At 41.1% G+C, this 19,260-nt stretch overlaps 1 protein-coding gene across 2 annotated transcripts in view; it reads right to left on the bottom strand.

The window, feature by feature from the left end:
* LOC129359728 (sprouty-related, EVH1 domain-containing protein 2-like) overlaps nucleotides 1-18,911 on the bottom strand; it is a 32,565-nt gene extending 13,654 nt beyond the window's left edge. The window contains exon 1 of one of the 2 annotated variants that reach the window (XM_055029572.1): nucleotides 18,298-18,911. In XM_055029572.1, coding sequence (XP_054885547.1) covers nucleotides 18,298-18,323 — 26 coding nt within the window. In that variant the 5' untranslated portion in view covers nucleotides 18,324-18,911. Of the gene's footprint in view, nucleotides 1-17,333; nucleotides 18,275-18,297 lie in introns of those variants that run through there. The other variant, XM_055029571.1, reaches the window with a different exon arrangement.
* Between the last annotated feature and the right edge of the window lie 349 nt (nucleotides 18,912-19,260).

Here is a 19,260-nt window from a genome sequence, read left to right as displayed (position 1 = left end):
CAGTGAGGATGTTTTTTTTAGACTGTCATACTGCAAAACATTTTTATTCCAGACTGCATAAAAAACAACAACAACAACAAAAAAACTGTTGCTGTTTGGGTCTTAAATGAGTGATAGCAGCTTCCTGGTTTCAATAGTTTTATTCAAAAAAGCCTCAACGTTTTTGAATAACGTAACCTGTAACTTCACCAGCACATAAATACTCAGAGCCGCTATCCATAGTCACACCGTAATGTTGTTCATCTGAGAGAATAACACTGAAATTTACACAACTAGAGGTTATTCTATATCATTAAACAACTTTTGTCATTTTTAGAAATACTTCCTGCAGTAAGACTGGTTTATTTCACAAATTCTGCAGAGTAAAGTTTATTTTGTAATTTTTAATGTACTTTTAATTAGATCATAACTGCAGTGTAAATTAAAATGATCTACTCTGATACATGTTAAAGGTTTCCCCCAGAGAACTTGCTAAGCCCAGTGATTGGGCGCTAGGAAAGTCATTCATCCAGCGGCCCGTCGTGTTTTAGAGTTAAAAAAAATGTTACAAGTTGACAAGAAATTTTTAAATGTCACTTGATAATTATGTGTTATTGAAAAATTGGAAGATCAATACCATAACACCAACAATAAAGTCTTAAAAAATGGAAAACATTTTAAAAAGACTGGAAAAAAAGAAAAGAAAGTAATGCTTAGTCTTAGCCTGGTTTGGACACAAGTAAAGCCTGGTGGCCCGCCAGGCTTATAATACCCTGAGGAAAATCCTGCATGTTGCTGATCCCCAACATATTATTATGAAATTGTGGGCATTTCCTTTTGTGTTTTAGAAGGCAGCTGCAGTAAAACAAGAAATTAGTTCTGTTACTCCAACTAAGGAAGCAGAGCAGTTAGATATCTAAATGTTAATCTCTGTTTTATGTCAGTTACTTCATAAGAAGCAAATATAAATGTAAAAGTAAGCTGAAGTGAACATAAACAGAGATTAAAGAAATAGGATGCTTCTTTGTTTCCACGTTTAAATATGTCACAATTTTTTTATTATTATTCTTTATCTGCAGTTGTATCTATCTCATATGTAAGACCTGATTGCTTTCAAGTTACGTTTCAGTTAAAACTTTACATCTGAAAAACACTGAGGCAGTTTGTCACAGTTGTAAAGAGCTAAGACTGTGATACAATTAAATTATTAAGTCCAAGAACCAAGTCAAGGTCCTCATTGTATTCGGCAAAGGCCACTACCAAATAGCTAGATGCAACAATGTTCTAAAAAATTGCTTTCAAATCGCTAAAATCTTCCTGCATATGTGCAGCTTGTGAAGTGACAGAAATTTTTTCTGACTGCATGGTGGACAGAGTACCAGAGTGCTATACGTCTCCCACCTGCTGCTGCTGCACAGCACCGACCAGACAACTCAAACGAAGCCACTAAACTGCTCCCACACTATCAAGAAAAAAAAAATTTGACTGAAAATATTTCTGGCTGCATTAAATCTAGACAGAACCCTGCAGGTTTTCTGTAAAGCAGCAGAATGCAGGCTAGCAATTCCACTAGCTAGCCCAATTACTTAGCTAAACAAAAGCAGCAGAATAGCAAAAAGGATATCATCAAGTAAAATACTCATTTCAAAACTTGTACTAAATTACCATATGTTTAGTCTATATTATGGAATGAAAATAAATATCGCTGTTATACAGCAGCTGTAACTTTGAAATACAGCTACTTTTTTGTTTAAAAGGGGATTACATTATGTTTAAAATTTTTGTTTACATTTTTTCTGTTAATACTGTAAAAATTGGCCTTTTTACTCAAGATTATCATACTGTGACAAACTCATATAATTCCAAATATGCCTTTAAATTTAACATTTGCAGCCTTGGTGCAGTTTTTGAAAACGAAAGTAAATATCTGGCAAGTTATTTATCAAATTAGCCTAAGTTATGTTTTCAAATCTAAATGAGTGTTTCTGTGCTAAAACACTGAAAAGTCTCTAGCCAATAAAACTAATAACACCAGTAATCAGGGAAATAGTTGCTTTCTTATCCCCGCTACAGTTTCAGTAAGACAACAACCAACTGGAGCCTGAATCGGACTCACAACAAACCAACAAACAAGATACTGCAGCCACAGTTTAGTCTTGAGGAGCACAAAACAATACATGACAAAAAAACAAAACAAGCAGGAGAGCAGCAAACAACACGAGCCATTCCCCAGCCTTAGCATGACAGCCACCACCCTCACGGGGACACAATGCACACGGTCCCAATCCTCATAAACGACCCGACAATAACAGGATGTGCCTCTGTATATTGAATCGATGCTCTTTGTGTGTGTGTGTGTGTGTGTGTGAAGGGGTTAAGGAAGGACACTAAAAGAGATATGGAGGAAGAGATGCAGAGTGGGAGTGAATGGGAGAGGTGTTATATAATTAGCTTGCAGATAGTCCAAAGGATCTAATGCACATACACACTCTCTCTCTCTGTCACACACACACACGCAAACACAGGTGGCAAAACTGGTTCACCAGCTCCCACCCACACACATTCATAAAAGTGACTGAATGACAGACTGGCTGACTGGGTGATAGCAGACAAACAGCCCATACAGAAAAGCAGCCACACAAACACCCACATTTGTGCTTTTTGTGTAAGACACGCATGCATAAAGTGAGATGTTTTTTTCCATCTAGCAACTACAAGTTGTTGTTTTTATTCTTTTGGACAATATGGGTGCAATAACTGAAAGGATCACTTAAAAAAAAATGTTATGAAACAAACCAAACTGGGAGGTTCGGCGGTGTTTACTGGCAAGAGGACAGAGTTGGCCATAATGTTGGTGTGCAGGTGGAGTAATACTGTCATGTGAAAGCACGATGGGCGTAGGCAAAGAGTCATTCAGGTTCCTCTGTGTAGCTGGAAAACTTGAAAAGCAACAAAGGAAATAACAGAAATTTAAAATAGACACCCCAGTTACCTACTTGTGTTTCCATTAATCTAAACTAACTGCAGCCTAGCTTACACTGTAAGCTAGTAAGCTAGCCAGCTAGCCATCTCACAGTTCATTGGCTAAAGGGCTAAAACTGCTTATAGAAATAGGCCTCATGTGTTATACTTTTAAAATATCATATCTTGACTTCTTTATTCCAATGAGAGTGGTGTTAGCTTTGGCTAAAATATCTTCCCATGTATTTTAAGGTGGCAGTAGATTGAGGCTACTGTGGTGGCAAATAAAGCATTTATGCAACCTTTGTAGCACACCAAAATAATAATAATTAAAAAAAAACAACACAGAGAAAAGTCATCCTATTTCTATCAAAGGAATAAATAGCTTTGTTCCACGCAACTACGATGGATTATCACTATACGCCTCAAATAAAACCACCAAAATAAACACCCCAATCCGGCTATAGAATGAATAACAACCCAAACATAGAGCTCATTTTCCACATGTGGAGGCCAAATCTGAACAAGGCCCATATGCTGCCAGAATTAGTTGGCCCACATGCAGCGAAATGAGTCCAAACACCCAAAAACCAGTCTTCCCTAGTAATTATCACTGAACCAGAGCTCACCAACCAACATTAGAGCACTCCCACACAGACGACGTCATTATATGCCGACTGCATGGGACTGATGAGATCACTTCTAGTATTGCAGAAAGAGAACGGTGATGTGTTCCTCCGCTTGAGCAACAATTTCTCCATTAACTGCTAGAAAAGCATTTTATAAATAATTGTGCTAGCGAGCACGATGACTGAAAAACGACGCAGCAGAAATGCAATTTTTTTTGCATAAGCAGTGACAGGAAAGAATCCAAGTGAAATTTTGCTTTTGCCTAAGAACTTAAAAAAAAGAGAGGAAAAAAAAAAAAGGACCTTTACTTCTGCTTTTATGTTCACTTGAAAATGAACAAGGGTTCTGACTGAAGTTCAACACATTTATTGAAACGCTTCGTCTAAAATGAGACCAAACCAAGAATGCGGCACTTTTAAGTCCTTTCTTCACAGATTGTCACATCTGTGCAACCCTTCAACTCTTCATGGAGCAAACAGGACAGCAATCTGATACTAGTTTGTTAAGCTACCTGAGTCAGCTGTTTACCAGCTGCAGCGTTAAGTGTTACTTTTAAAAACGTGACGTGTGGCGCTCCTTGACCTTCCACTCAGTGACTGTCACTGTGTTTTAATGACCGGATATTTCTAAACTGTAGCTTCCATTACAAACGTGTGCAAACTTTTTCAATGTGCCGCTAATGTCAGGAAGCCCCCCGGTCCCCGTGTGATCTGCTTTTGCACACGGCAGTGTGCAGTGACAGTCAGAGGAGAGGCATCTTAACATTGTTCTTCACATCTTAAGAAAACTCCAGAAAACTCTGGCACTTTTTCAAAATGAATGTTCAAAATGGCGGGCTGGCAATTTGACTGCAGTAACATTTTATTAAACCAGCTTTTCCGGCGCATTAAAGTATACTCAAGACGCGATCACTTTGAACTTTTGAGTCATTCATTCGTTATTTTTGGCTCTGCAACACAGCTATAGAAAATGTTTACATTTGGAAATCCATACTGTTGCCTTTACATGACTCAAACACACATGATGAATCCAGACACAGCGCGACAACGTCCAAGCCGTCCGTGTACAGAAATAAACACCAAATTCTGCAATAAATAGACACATGTGCTTTCAGATACACGATCCAGGCTATCAGCTCTCTGAGATGAACTCGTCACATTTTGGTCCGTCTTGTGACCCATGTCTTGGGCCCCGTCTGCCGACAGGCCCTGTAATCTGTGGTTGGAACACACAGACAGCCACAACCAGCAGCAGAGCGCTGCTTTAATACCCTTGGAGGAGACTAAACATCTTGGCACAGATGCACTCACACTAACATTTAGGAACTGTGAATCTAATTCTGTCCATGTCAATGTTGCATAAAGCGCTGATGCTGGGAAAAAAAAAAAAAAAAAAAAGGGGGCCGACAGCCGCTTTGAAAGAAGACGCTTGCAGTCGTCCATTCATACAGATTACAGCATAAAAAAACCCCATCTTAGTTGATCACTTTTAACCCTGCAGTAAAGTGGCTGTGAATTTTACTCGGCGTCACGACCAAGTGTGAGTGATGACTCAGTTCGGACGGGCGATAAGAGGGGAGCTCACCGCCTCGCAGATAACAGCGGCGAATCCGTGAATCCACGGCCTTTCAGAATTTATTGTAAGCCAGCAGGACAAAAGTGCAGGGTGTGTCAGGCAACCGTGTCCTAAAAAGGCTCACGTACGCCCAATCGCCAGCCGTTATGTATTTGTTGCAATGCCTCTTATACTGCATATCAAACAATAAGTCATGAGCGCAACGGCCTGGAATACAAACCTGAAGTGTCACTAACTGGAGCCCCAAACGTTCTTAGCTATGAAAGCACTGAAATAGTCGAATGGGTTTGTTGCTAAACAGCACAATAGTCCAAGTTCATCTGAAAATAGCGGGTTTTTGTTTTGACCTGACCTATACCCATTTCTAGTATACTTTGAGATTCGTGTTTGATTTTTTCTGTTTGTTACAGAAAGCTGAAACAAAAGTGTTTCAGCTGGTGACTACACTCAGAGTCAAACCAGAGAAAACTTTATTTATTCTGAGGTTCATCAATGAAAATAGAATAAAAACAAACAAAACATGAGAATTTCAAGAAATAATCGGAAGGTTAAACGTCTTGTTTGGTTTCATCTTTATGACCTTTAAGCTCTCGCCTGCTGCGAGACATGAGGAATTTGGATGTGTTGGAAGGCTTTTGGAAATAACAGTGTCGAGGTAATGATTTACATTCTCGAGATTACAAAGTGTCACTTAGCATCGCCTTTGTTATTGCAATGCTAAACCAGCTAACCACTAAAAATGCTAACGGCATTTTAAAATGTCAACTGTTTTGTTTTTTTATTACTTTAAAATCTTGTCTAACAATAACTTTTCTCTCTAACACAATTTCATATTAGTTCCCAATGAGAAATCTGACTCCTAACAATCGGTATGGTCGAACCAGAGTTTGGTATTTGTTAGCTTTCATTGTTAGCTGTTTGCTGGCAGTCTTCAGTAGGAATTGCTTTGCTTCAATTTCTCTAACTTGACCTACAAAAACACTAAAGCTAACATAACTTTGACCAAAACAAAAGGAAAAAGCCTTTTAGCACCAACAACAGCTTCGCCCTCCCCCTCTTTTTGCTTAAAGACAAATGCGATCAAGTTTGGAGCTCGACTCTTCCTTTGTCCTCCTCATACGAGACGGAAAGTATTGGATGTAAAATTAGTTTGAAAAAAAAACAACAACAAAAAAACAGCAGGCAGAGCCTAAAGAAAAGCTAATCGAGACCACTTTTAAAATTTTACAGAGCACGACCGCACTTGAAGCATGGCACAAAAACAATTAGAGCTGCTTTATAACTCTTTCACCATGCCCACTTTATATTTATACTCAACAAACAGGCTATTGAATGTGCTGCAGAGTTAAACGGACCCTGAGAATCCCCCCTTTGTGCAAGAGGGGCGTAATAAAACAGTAAACGGGGCTTGGCAGCCGGCTTGGGGAGGTGTGGAATCCAACTCATGTGTGCCAGATAAATGGGCCGGTGAGGGCAGTCCAGCCATGTGTGATAAGGGTGGCTATACTTCCTGTGATAAAGAATGACTCGCCACGCCTCTGCATGATCAACAGCACCACACACACACACACACACACCCCTCTCTGCACACAGTATGCGCTCTGTTTGCTGCAATCAGGAAGTGACTGAAGGGCACTTCACAATCAGGATCATTTCATTATAGGTTTGTTTTTCTGATGTCCTGAATGCTCACAGTCTCACGGCATTGCGTGATACTCCTGTGGCGAAGGTACTGTAATGTATGGCAAACAAAATAATATAAAAGTAGAAATAAGCCGTCGCAATGCTTCCAGATGTTTGAATTTGCTCGTTTTCCGACTTATACGAGCCTGAACTTTGATGTCTATGGGCTTTTGTTCCTACTAATTAGACCAAGTAAGGATGAAATGTTTTTAATCTGATTTGTTTCTACTGAAGGACAATTTGCTGCTTCTTGGTACAAAAACACACGCTGGTTAGAAGACAGGATCCGTCTGCTCTATCTGATCTTTTTAATTTTATTGCATCTCATTCAGAGAGACAGGAAGTGCGGGGCTGAGAGCCGGGGGAGAGGTGAAGAGAATTCATTCACAACTATTGACGCGGGCGCCTCCTGAGGGGAAGTCTGATCGGCATTCTGTCAATCAGCTGCAGTTATGTGGAACGTTCACATGTCCGGCCAGCACAAGGCTTGAGCCGCTGCTTATGCCCAGTGCGTCAGTTGATATGGGAGCAGCGTTAACGGATAACACGCCATGCCCGACTGGCCAATCACGGCGCGAAAGCACTGAGGGCGCTCTGATCAATTAGTCACCGATCGTTATGGGTCTATATTCCCTCCGAAACAGCGAGGGTGGTTAAAGATCTGCAGAGGAAGGCGACTAAGCCATTCCTGAAAACATTTTTCGTTGAAGTTGCAGGAAATGGCATTCGGTCGTCTTCTTTAAGTAACCAAACAGAACCTCTCCTTCGCATATTTTCACATACTACGCCTGCAGTGGTTTATTTTCTGCTACGACAGAGTAACATTTTCATCATCTCCTGCAAGAAGATGCTGCCCTCCTCAGATGAATGGAAATAATTAGAGATGCACCAAGAAATCGGCCCGTCGGTCGCCCGACAGCCTGTCGGAGGATCTGCTCTTCAGTGTGGAAGTTGTGAAAAGAAGACTAAGCCACTTTCAATATGCATTAGTTTTGGAAGCAGGAAGCAGAAAAATATAAGAAGCAAATTCAAGGAAGTAGATTTTTTCCCCTCCACTTCTTTAGTCTGTAGATCATTAGGGCCGCAAGAGAGAAAATATTCAGTAAAAGGAAATGTTTTAACTTTAAGCTTTCAACCACATAGTGTCTATGTTCTGAAGGGAAAACACAATGAGCCATTTCACAGTTAACACTAACTGTGTTAATTGCAAAACAAAAAGATGCTGAAAAAAATAAAGTCGGCTGTAGTCATTTTGTTGTTTTAAATGAATAAAATCATTCTTTACAATGGCCTTTATACTCAGAAGTATAAGGGGAACCAATCTTTAGGTTGGTATAGCTCTTGAAGCTATACCAACCTAAAGATTATAACTCCTGTGGATGCAAAATATATATTTAACAGTTTGCTTCTTTTTGTGCTTAAACACATAAAACAGGAAAATTATTACAGGATTTTATTGCTAATGGCAGTTAGCAAGGCCACAATTCAAAATTTGGATTGTTTTCCCAACTTGTTCCTTGAACAATGCAAGTCATTCTCAATGCTTACACAAATGGATTGTGATTTTGTGTCTGCTCCCAATATGAACAGATGAACAGATATTCACAAATAATGCGTGTTCAAATCAGAAAGGTGTTTTTATATGCTTTTTATAGCTTTCAATAAGAAATCCGGCAGGTCAAAGCTTTGCCAAACTGAGAAAACAAAAATCAAATCTAAACTTCTACCAGTGCAGCTTTAGTTTTATCACTGGTATTTATTCCTTATTAAGAAAGCTTTATGTATTTTATACATATTTTAAAAAAATCTGGATGGTGTCGGGTATCTTCCTACAATCATGCTCAAAGACACGTCACGAATTCATCATGACTACAAACGTTGCTCGGAGCATAAACACGCTTCACAATTCGTAAAGTAGGAAGTCCAAAAATTGAAAACCGCCGATAAATAAACTCCTGTCTTCTACACCTCTGCCCAATTGTTGGCGCTCAGCATTGCTCTTATAACTGTACTTCAAAAGTGGCAGCCCCTCCCATTAACATGAACTCTACTGAAACTAAGCTGATTGGTCCTAAACCTCTTACAGACCCTCGATAAAGCCTCCCATCCGCTTATTCTTGGTTCGACTTAACGCTTTGGGCTGAGTGAAAGTGACGAGCGGAGGGAGGTGGAGGGGGGGTTTCTAATCCTCTTTGCATCTTTGACGGACGTCCAACACAATGTCAGCCTGAGATGTGTTTGATCAGGTGGACTTCGTTTACATAAACTGTCAGATGTCAATGGTTTATCTTGTAATTGGACAAACTGTGGAGCATCAAACCAACTGAAAACTATTTGCATGATGAACACTAGGAAGCCTGTTCACTCAGGGCTTCCCCAAACGAGGCACATCAGGATTTTTACAGCTGTGCATGAAAGGCATCGGCAATATGAGATGTTACTTCGCCCGAATTTGTTGCAGGTTGGAATTGTATTTCACAACATGTGATATTTCTACACATAATTCACATTCTTAGAATTAATGTAACTCTTCCTAAAACAAATACTTTCGACTGGAGCTTAGCAGCAGCATTGCAAAGACTGGGCCTCGAGATAAATATGCCGTCACACTAGCCAAATAGTTGTGTATACTGTACCTACTGTACTTTTTGCATGACTCCTTCTAAAAACACATGTACTGCCACCAAATGTTGGTTAAGGAGGTAAACTGTAGTCCATCCAAATGATTAAAGCCGTTTTGAACATTTGGTCATTCGGGTACAAAATGGAAACGTCAAGAACAAAATCTGTGCTACCTACGTTGACAGAAAACTAAAGTTATTTTCTGCCTACTGTAAGAAACTTTTCCCACTCAGCACTTACCAGCAGTAGATCACTCCTGGTTATTTAATCACTTTCGTTATTTCACACTATTCATACTTCTAAGCCTAAAAGGGGTTCTTTAAACGTTAATATTATTCAATTTATTGTGCCAATGATACACAAAATACCAATCATGGTAATACATTTGCTATGATAAAGACCCCACCCTATGCTCAACTACAAAAAGAAATAAACAGACACACAATGGCTAAGAACATGAGAACGAAACTTTGATGACAAGCATAAAAGGAAAGTAGAAAGTTACAACGTAGCAACACGTGGGTCTGAAGCGGAGTCATTACCAGAGTGACAAGCTGACTTGAAGTCGTATCCAAAGCAGCAGTAAAAACAAATGGTTAGCGTTGATGTTATGATTCATTGCCCTTTAAAAAAGTAATAACTCCCACAACATTAACACAAGGACCATTTGGGTGAGATGAAAAGTTAAAAACACTAATGATGAAACCGAACTCTAAAGCCGAAAAACAAACCACTTCTTTTTGTTACTGTTAGGGATAATAATAATAATAATAATAATAAAATTGTGTAATGAATGTTTCCTCGGCTTTGAACACCTTATAAATAAAAGTCACCAACACGCCGTCAAGCGAACTATGATGTCACACTAGCTAAAGAACTGAAAGTTTACAAAGTTCATTCACTGGGGATAAGAATGGGAGTTGTCTGCAAACAGCCTCTCGAGTCGTCGTACATACGGGCTCACCGGGGGAAAAGACACACGATGGAGTGAATGAATGTTTGAGCTATTATAATCTTGGTCATCCAGTCAGCTGATGAGCAGAGATTTAAAAAAAAAGGGAGGGGGGATGAGAGGGGAGGAAAACAATCCTGGTCCATTGTTTGGTGTCCTGATATAAACAGCTCGGACCATTATATGGCCTAAAGGCTCCGGAGAGCAAGCGGCGTTGAGCCTCTTTGTGAAACACAGGAAACACTGTGGAAAGCATCTGTTCCATATGATGCATGCGTGCTGCCAGCAGAGGGGGGGTGTATTTAAAAAAAAAATACCGAGGGGTCTGCAAAGGAAGCGGACACGCTGTATGTGTTCACCCAGCTGATTTTGACACGTACCGTTCAATGCATCTCATCGCTTCACCATCTGCAGATAGTGTAAAACGAAGCCACGCGTCTTTAAATACACGGTGAAAATGTGACGCTGTAACAGCGGCGTTGACTTCAGGCTCATCTAGATTTTTATACCTCACCAAGGTTGACAAACTTGGTTACCACGAGACATTAACAGAGACAAAGCAGTGATTGTGCCTCTGCAATGATCCATAGAATACCGGTTCGCAGAAACTTACAGGTGTGTTTTGAGAACTTTTCGACATTTTTTTGGCCTTTTGTAGGTTGTGAAGACTGGGATCGCAGTTTTATCTGTAATGGCAAATTGAAGGGGGGAAAAAGTAAAATACGCTGCAATACATTCATTTGCCAAAATAGCTTAAATCTTTCTGACAGCAATGTGAAAGACGGTTTCTTCCTCCCTGGTCTGCTTTGTATTTAACGCCATCCAACTTCTCATTGGCTGTCTGCCTGTACCTGCTGAACAAAAGCATCCCCCACAGCATGATGCCGACACCACCTCCGCCCAGAGAACGGTATGTTTGGAGTAAAATACACTAGTAGTTGTTCCAACACACATCTCTGTTTGCATGTAACCGGGTTGTATAAGCAGTTTCGTATGACGCAGAATGCACTCTGTAGCAAAAATAGTTCAGATATCTGTCGGTGAACGTCCTGAAAGCCGCCGTGTGCAGCGAGGTGACTTCAAAATGAAGACCCCTCCTCTTGATTTCTCCTTCCCTGCTGTTCTTTTATCTCTTCCTGGTTGTACTTGTAAATAATGTTTGGTTATATTTTTATATTTATAGCCTCTCAGACTGGCCTTCTTGCAGGCGGTGTTTCATTGTGCAGGTAAAAGGTGTTTCTACTTCCCACATGACAACAAAATGTTGCGGTGGGTGGTGCTGCCTTCAAAATTTGATTCATAGTACATTGTTGTTCTGTTCAGTAACATTTTTTATGTACCTACCCCATAACTTGAACATTTAGACACATTTCTATTTGTGAAGTTATACTTATGAACCAAGTTAAAAGAAATACCAAAAGAAATACCAAATGTATGCAACATGGCCGCTCGGCCGTTGGGTAATATCCTCCTGAGAAGCAGGACTCGGAGAGGACGACATTGTGTCCAAACTACTTTAGTGCAACGCGAATTAACTCCGGTCACTAAGGAAAATAAGCTTATTTTAGCTAACTTGACAAATTTATATTGATAATGTTGATTAAATCTGCGGTATGTAACTCTTACAAAAAATTTTTTTTATTTGTTAAAACTGTCACAATGTCATGACGGTGTGAGACAAACAATCTGTGAAAAAATTGCCGCTCTTCCACCTGCCACTACTATTATCGTCTGAGGAAATGCATCGCTCTCGGTCAAAAACAACCAATCAGAGCCTGGAGGAGGATTCTAGAGCTGCCAATCAAGCTTGTGTAAACGCTGCTGTGGGAAAAGGAAAAGCATTTATCCTTCGTCATCACTAGCTTTGCTAATTAGCCTTCGACCTCTTGGCAGTCTATGTTGTGGTGAATCAGCTGCAGAATAGCGCAGAGAAAGGAGGAGGATGTGAGCGGCACATACACAAGAATGATTGGTATCTCTAAACCCTCCTCCCGGCTCTGATGGGTTGTTTCTGTCTGAGAGTTGTATTTCTACAGTTTTCACAGGGAGAAAGCAAAGCAGCTCAATTTCTTTTCATAGTTTATATGATTTATACTGTCATGACATAATGATAATTTAAATAAATATACATATATTTTAAAATAAACATTACATTACTGCAGCATTAAGAAGCATTGAAAGATAAAATCTGGATCAAAAACTTGGACTTTGGGCTCATCTGACCAGAGCATTGTTGTCTGCTATAAACCCTGCAAGTCTTCTTGCAAACTACAAATAGGATTTTTGTTATGGCTTTCTTTCAACAATGGCTCGCAGCATCATATCAGTTTCCAAAAGGGATGAATCATTTAATCATCCATCTATGTCCGGTTTTGGTGAGGCGCTTTCTCGCTGCTCTCAGGTTTGTTGAAACGTTAATATCAGATTCAGCTAAGTCGGAAAAACGGGGAACAGGACAGTCCTGCAGAGGGAACATCCAGGTCGTCTGACTCCTCGCTGCTGCGTTCACCACTTTGTGACTGCTTTTTATTTCAGGGACGGATTCGGTTTCAACTCTTTGTCGACCTTAGCTGAATGTCACCGAGCATCTCCTGTCCAATACTGACTGTGCACATGCTGACTTGGCAGTAGCTCACATCAGATCAATACATCCTCTGCTCATTGTGTTACTCTCTGTGTAGTGGGGGTAAGAGAGAGAGAGAGGGGGGGGGGGGGGGGTGGCAATGCACCCTTATCATGAGTAATAACTGAGGAGAGAAGAGGAACTTCCAAACCTGGGATACGACGAAGATAACACGTTAAATCTGTCGACATTACAGCCCAGGCAGGCGATAAACAAACGCGTCAACAACTACACGGCAACACAACAAAAGGCAGATAATGATCCGCTGATGTCGCAAAAGAGAGACTGAGAACTGTTACCGAATACTGACATCATAAATGAAACATGTGACACCGCGAGAATAAACGGGTGTGTCTTTATGTCCTGACCTGGCATCAATCCCATAACTGGCTTTACTTCAGATAAAGAGACCGCATAACACAAAGCAGATCATTTTTACGACGACCGCTTCCGACCAGCCAAAAAGGTAAAGATAGCAAGGCTACAACCAACAGTAAAAAGCACATTAATAATCTTAATAGATACTGAAATTACGTTGTAATCTCTTTTTTTTCCTATTAAATTGCTGCCTTCCAATAAAATTAGCTCAGACTCTCTTTTACAATTCAGGAATAAGCCCGACAGATGACACGCAACTGGGAGACGCAAAAACTTTCACAAGACGAGAGTACACTAATGTTAAGAGTACACTAATGTTACTGTATATATTTTCAAGTTAAAAAACAAACACAACAACAAAACTATATATGCATGTTTGTATTTGTCATCAGAGTTGTGGTTTCACATTCATGTTAAATAGTCAGTATGACCTTCAAATAAAAAGCATCAGCTGGTCCTCACCAGTTCTTCAAATTATAGGTGAACCCAAACCCGGGCATGGGATGCCTTGACGACATTTACCCAAACACTTGGTCAAAAGTTACCCCGTAGTGCGGCTTTTAAAGCTTCTGCATTAATCAGAACCGGGTCACGCCAATCAAACTAGCTTGTTAAGTCAATTATATATATTCTAATCTGATTCTGGTTTTAAAACAAGTTTAGTTTATCATGCCAGTTGGTAAAAACCTTTTCAGTCAAAGGAAGCAAAGATGACTACCTCGAGTCACAAACTTTGCAGCAATCCCTCCTCCTTGATGACCTTGCGGCGACACCGGACAGTTTATTGCATTGAGTCACCAACTCTGCTGTAAATCCTCACACTGATCATCCATTTGGCAAAAGAAAACTCCCCTCAACTCTCAAATCTGGTACAAAAAGCCCCCGTGACTGTAGGAGTGGGTGATATGGACTTAAATATTGTTTTATTAGAATATTTTCTGGGAATATTGTAATAATGAAAGTGACAAGTGTCAGGCTGTGATAATATGAAACGGCAAACAAGGCCCCACAAAAACCAATAAAGTTCTTGATAAACATATTAGTTTGTAATGCGCTCCTTTAGAACACGGCTCACATAAAGAAATGTGATTTCTGTCACTAAACTCCACACAGTAACTGCATTTAACTAAATTTTCAAATTAAACAATATTTATTGGTACTTTCATTGAACAAACAGTGGAGAAAATAGTAAAACTACCAATCCCGATAATTCGGACAGCGTTTAAACATCATTAATTGAAATTTATCACAGCAACCATAAATTGGAATTCTTTTTATAAGAAACGTATCACAAGAAATGATAAACGATACGATAAAACTCTTGGTTCCAATGCTGGTGACCAAAAACATTTAAATCCAGAAGAATTGTGTCAACTATTCAAACCTTTTTCTGTACGGATCTGTTATGGGTGGCCATTTCCAGAAGCTTAAATGCAGTGAACAACATTTGTTAACTGTAGCTAAATGATTCCGACAGAAATGTCTTAAAATGCTTTTCAACAATTACGAGAGACATGAGGATACAAGTGCAAAAGCAGCACATAGAAAGTCACCCAGCAGGGTTCTTGGAAAGTTTCCAGGGTGTGGTTTGGTTTTGCACATCAGTGACAAAAGCAAACTTTATCAGAAACACGACTTACAACAGGGCCGTAAATGTATCATCTGCAACAGGAAATGGTCCAACAGCTTCAGGGAGAGAATTTTTTGTAGTTGTTTTATATTGCAACAAATGTATGGCCTCTGTCTCACTGAATGTATGGGGACAGAATCAGACGTGGGACTGTGCAACCCAATGAGACGGGTAGAACCGAATCACTAAAACTGATGCAACAATTTGCGAACATCAGCTGATGAAACGTATATAATCAGCCCCTCTGAATAAAAATGGTTAAATTTATTGAATTCCAACCAACTTTTCAGTTTTGTTTTAACAAAAATGGTTTTAAGCTATAAATTTAGACTTATTTTTCGCTGATGTGGATTGTCCTCAGTGTGAAAAAGAAGCACAAACAAGAACTGATTTTTGATTAAGGCATTAAATGTTAATATATGAATACAGTTTCAAATAATTTTGATGGTGGTCGGATGTAAACATTTTCCTTGACAGCCACAGCTAAGACGAATACTTCAGAATTAAGAAGTTTGGTTTCTAACTTACTCGCAATTTAGCATTCTCACTGTTATTAAACTAGCTGTAGCATAAAATTCGACTGAAACCATTAAAAAAAAGCCTTCAAAATGTCTCCTATTGTGGTGGCACTAAGTTTTTTCTCATCATCCATGAATAAAAATAATTAAGAACACCTACAATAAGGTTAAAGAAGCTTAGCACACTAGCATCTTTTTCTTTAGCATTAGCGTTCAGGAAAATGAACGTTATCAAAACCATAACAGATTTTCTACATATGTACTAAGGTAGCATTAAAACCTATTTTTCCTGACAACCATGGTTAAGGTTCCCTATGAACCCTTACCCTAAGAAGCTTAGCTTGCTAGCATGTTTGTCCTCACCATTTAATGTTGCCAAGCTAGATTCAACTGGATAAAAACTCATAACTTTTACTAAATAAATAGAAGTAAATACATTGAGGAGGCAAGGTGATTTATCTGACTTACTCCTATTGTGTAAGAACTTCATCCTTTCCAGTATATATGCCTACTGACTAGTATCAAGGTGCACCAAGTTCCAAAACTATATACATCTTCTATCATATTTTCGATTCGAAGGTTAAAGTCCTTTTTAATGAGACTCCAGGTACAGTGCCAGAACAAAAAAAATTTACTTTTTTTTTTCTTGCTGCAGAGCACAAAGTTTCACAGTGTTCACCTACCACCTGTTGCAGCACACTGCTGGTCAGCAGACTGAGAAAAGGCTACTACACTATTCTTTCACGAGCAAAGAAATATGAATTTGGCTCTTTGGAAATACATCCATTCATAAAAAACACAGACAGCGTGTGTAAGCTAACTCGCAATTCAAGGTTTAGTTGTATATCAACTGGAAGGATCTTGGCCGTCCCAGGCTGTCTCCTGTTGGATTTTTAATAAAAAATAAACGCAACATAACACAACTCCCCAAAAACACACACAATATGCAAATGTCACGATACAGATATCGCTTGCAGTGGATAAATAATTTTTTAAAAAGCACGTCCACTTTGTAAGTAGACCTCAAAAATAACTAGTCTATCCATCTCGACAACATGGCTTTACTGAATGAATTGATTCTGGCTAACACCTGCTGTTTTCCACAGAGATCTACCTAGCTCTTAGCATTCTAAAACATTTTGGGTTGTATTAAACTACAAGGGCCACGGGGAGCCTGGATGTATGGTGCTTAAATTATTAGCTACCATTGACTTTCTTCAACATATGCACATTGTATACACTGTGTGATAGTGAAACCCTGATCAATTTGTGACATTAGCAATAGCAAGTACAATTCTATTTTCACCAGAGGTCATCTTGTTGCTGCAATAATTCAACCTGATCATTATTCCATAAAACACGTTCCTGTGTGACAGCAACTACTACATGTCGGTCATTTTCTCCTTCCAAGTTCAGTCAATTTTGAGTACTAGTATACACTTGACATATATGTTGTATTTTAACTGTACTTTCAACAATCCAATACGCCCTCAGGTTCGGCCGCTGCCAGGCTCCGTCCCCGGGTCTCCCTGTGGGTTCGGAGGCCGAGGGACCAGACACCCAGACGCGGGGCCCGTGCTGACTACGGCACGGCCAGCAGGCATGAATGGGGACTCGCTGAAGGTTAGAGGGCTTTTATGAATGAGCCGCCGTCACGCTACCGCAGCGCAAACATCCCCCCCATCCCGTGCCCTTCGCCCTCCCAACCCCCGCCAACAAATCAGCGCAAGCAGGCAGGCAGGCATTACCACCGAGCACAGAAAAATAAATGTAAAAACTCGCCTAGTGTAGTTCATGTGTCGCCTAACATGAAAGCAGCTCGTTCGGGGGGAAAGCATTCGGCTCGTGCCGTCGTAAACAGGTCTGTGGGCCTCCACGCGGGAGCTACATTTCGCAGGAGGCGAACGAGCCCGCGTGGCGGACAGAACCGAGCCGCGACGACTCGAATCCACCCGAATCTCTCTCTTTCGACTCTCAAAGCCAGCCGTCGTTTACAATCCCACATAGCCTACTACTTTTTTTTCTCTTTTTCTTTTTTTATGAATGGAGCGCGGTAGGCTATGCAAATGAGGGCGATTGAGAAAGAGATGGCGGATGGGGCATGTCGGATATCTCTTATCCGGTGAGACTTCCCCCTTCGGTTGAAAGCAAACACACAGATGTGACTGAACGGCGGAGAGAGAGAGAGAAAGAGAGACAGAGGGGGCATAAAGAGAAACGCGGCCGTCACACCTTAACAAACCGTGCGCGCCCCTCAGCGCGCGCGCGCGTGCGCCGCCGTGTCTGTATTTCTATATATATTTAAAGGCGCCGCTCGTTATAGGCGTGTTTGAGTTCCTAAGTTACGTTGCAACAGGGCCTCACTCGCTGCTCTCTCGCTTGAGATCCTTTCAGAAAATGTTTCCGATCCACCCACGCTTATTCCCCTCCTCCGCCTCCCACTCTTCTCTCTCTCTCTCTCTCTCTCTCTCTCTCTCTCTCTCTCGCCTTCTTTAGGCTGTTTTCTATAACGTAATAACACGGGGGAGCGCCGTAAAAAAAATACAATAAAATAAAAAATACAACAGCAACAACAAAAATGAACGCGCACACAGCCGATGCATTACGGGCACCGTAAAGACACAGACGGTTGCGGTTAAAAGGGAAGTGCGGCTTTTGCAAGGAGAGTTTTTGCACATTCCACCAAGTTGCTCCAAGCAACTTATAAGCACGGGCAAAAGGGAAATCTTCGAGCTGCACTACTTACTCGTTTGGGTGTGTTTCCTCTATCATTTTTTCGTTTCACCTCAGGTAATGGACCACGGCGGTTGCATACTTTTCACTCGTCATTCTTTCGCCTCCGATCCTGCGTCCGATTCCGCATAAATCCCCCCTGCGCCTTTGTGCGAGTGTCGGCTCTCGGGCTTTGCCCTCGACAGTCCCCCTTTCCCCCCCTGAAATTCTCCCTCTCCTTCTTTCCTTTCCACCGAAGCCACGCTGTTTTCTTCTGGATCGCGAAAAGAAGAAGAAAATGAAGGACCTCCTCTTCTCCGTCTGGAACTTTAATACCCAATCAGTGGATAAACGCAGGCTGCACTGGCAATTTCGGTTGCCGAATCCAGCTCTTGATTCTCTCTAACCCCCCCACCTTCCCCAAACACACACACACACACGCACGCACGCACGCACGCAGGCAAACTCGCTCGCTCACTCCCTCTCCCACACGCTCCGTTTTTTAAGTCCTAAGGCGCATGTTTTCACCGACGACTCCGCTTCCAGTTGTGCGTAAAAAAAAAAGAAGAAGCGCGTCTTCGCTGCTGTTGCCGAGGGGTGGCCCCGCTAGAGCCCCATCTCTCACTACTCCATGTTGGATTGCAGGCGGCTGAGCTGCTCCAACGACGCCGGGGGGGGGGGGGGGGGAGGAGAGAGAGAGAGAGGGAGAGGGAAGGCTGGGGGTGGAGAGGGGAGCAGGGCGGAAGCGGTGACGTCGTGCTACATTTTGGTGGAGGGCCCAAGACGGCTGCAAGCTGTGGCCTATAGTGGCCCTTGATAAATGCAACAGCCCCCCTCCCTATTACACACACACACACACACACACACACACACACACACACACACACACACACACACACACACACACACACACACACACACACACGCACTCCTTGATCCTTGATTTCAAATCCGGGCATGTCTCATATCAAAACTCTTAATTCAAGTTCAAGCTTGG

This window comes from Poeciliopsis prolifica, unplaced genomic scaffold (assembly GCF_027474105.1).
Source record: "Poeciliopsis prolifica strain line A6 unplaced genomic scaffold, Auburn_PproV2 SCAFFOLD005, whole genome shotgun sequence".
NCBI classification, from domain to species: Eukaryota; Metazoa; Chordata; class Actinopteri; order Cyprinodontiformes; family Poeciliidae; genus Poeciliopsis; species Poeciliopsis prolifica.
This window is presented reverse-complemented; position numbering and strand designations above follow the sequence as displayed.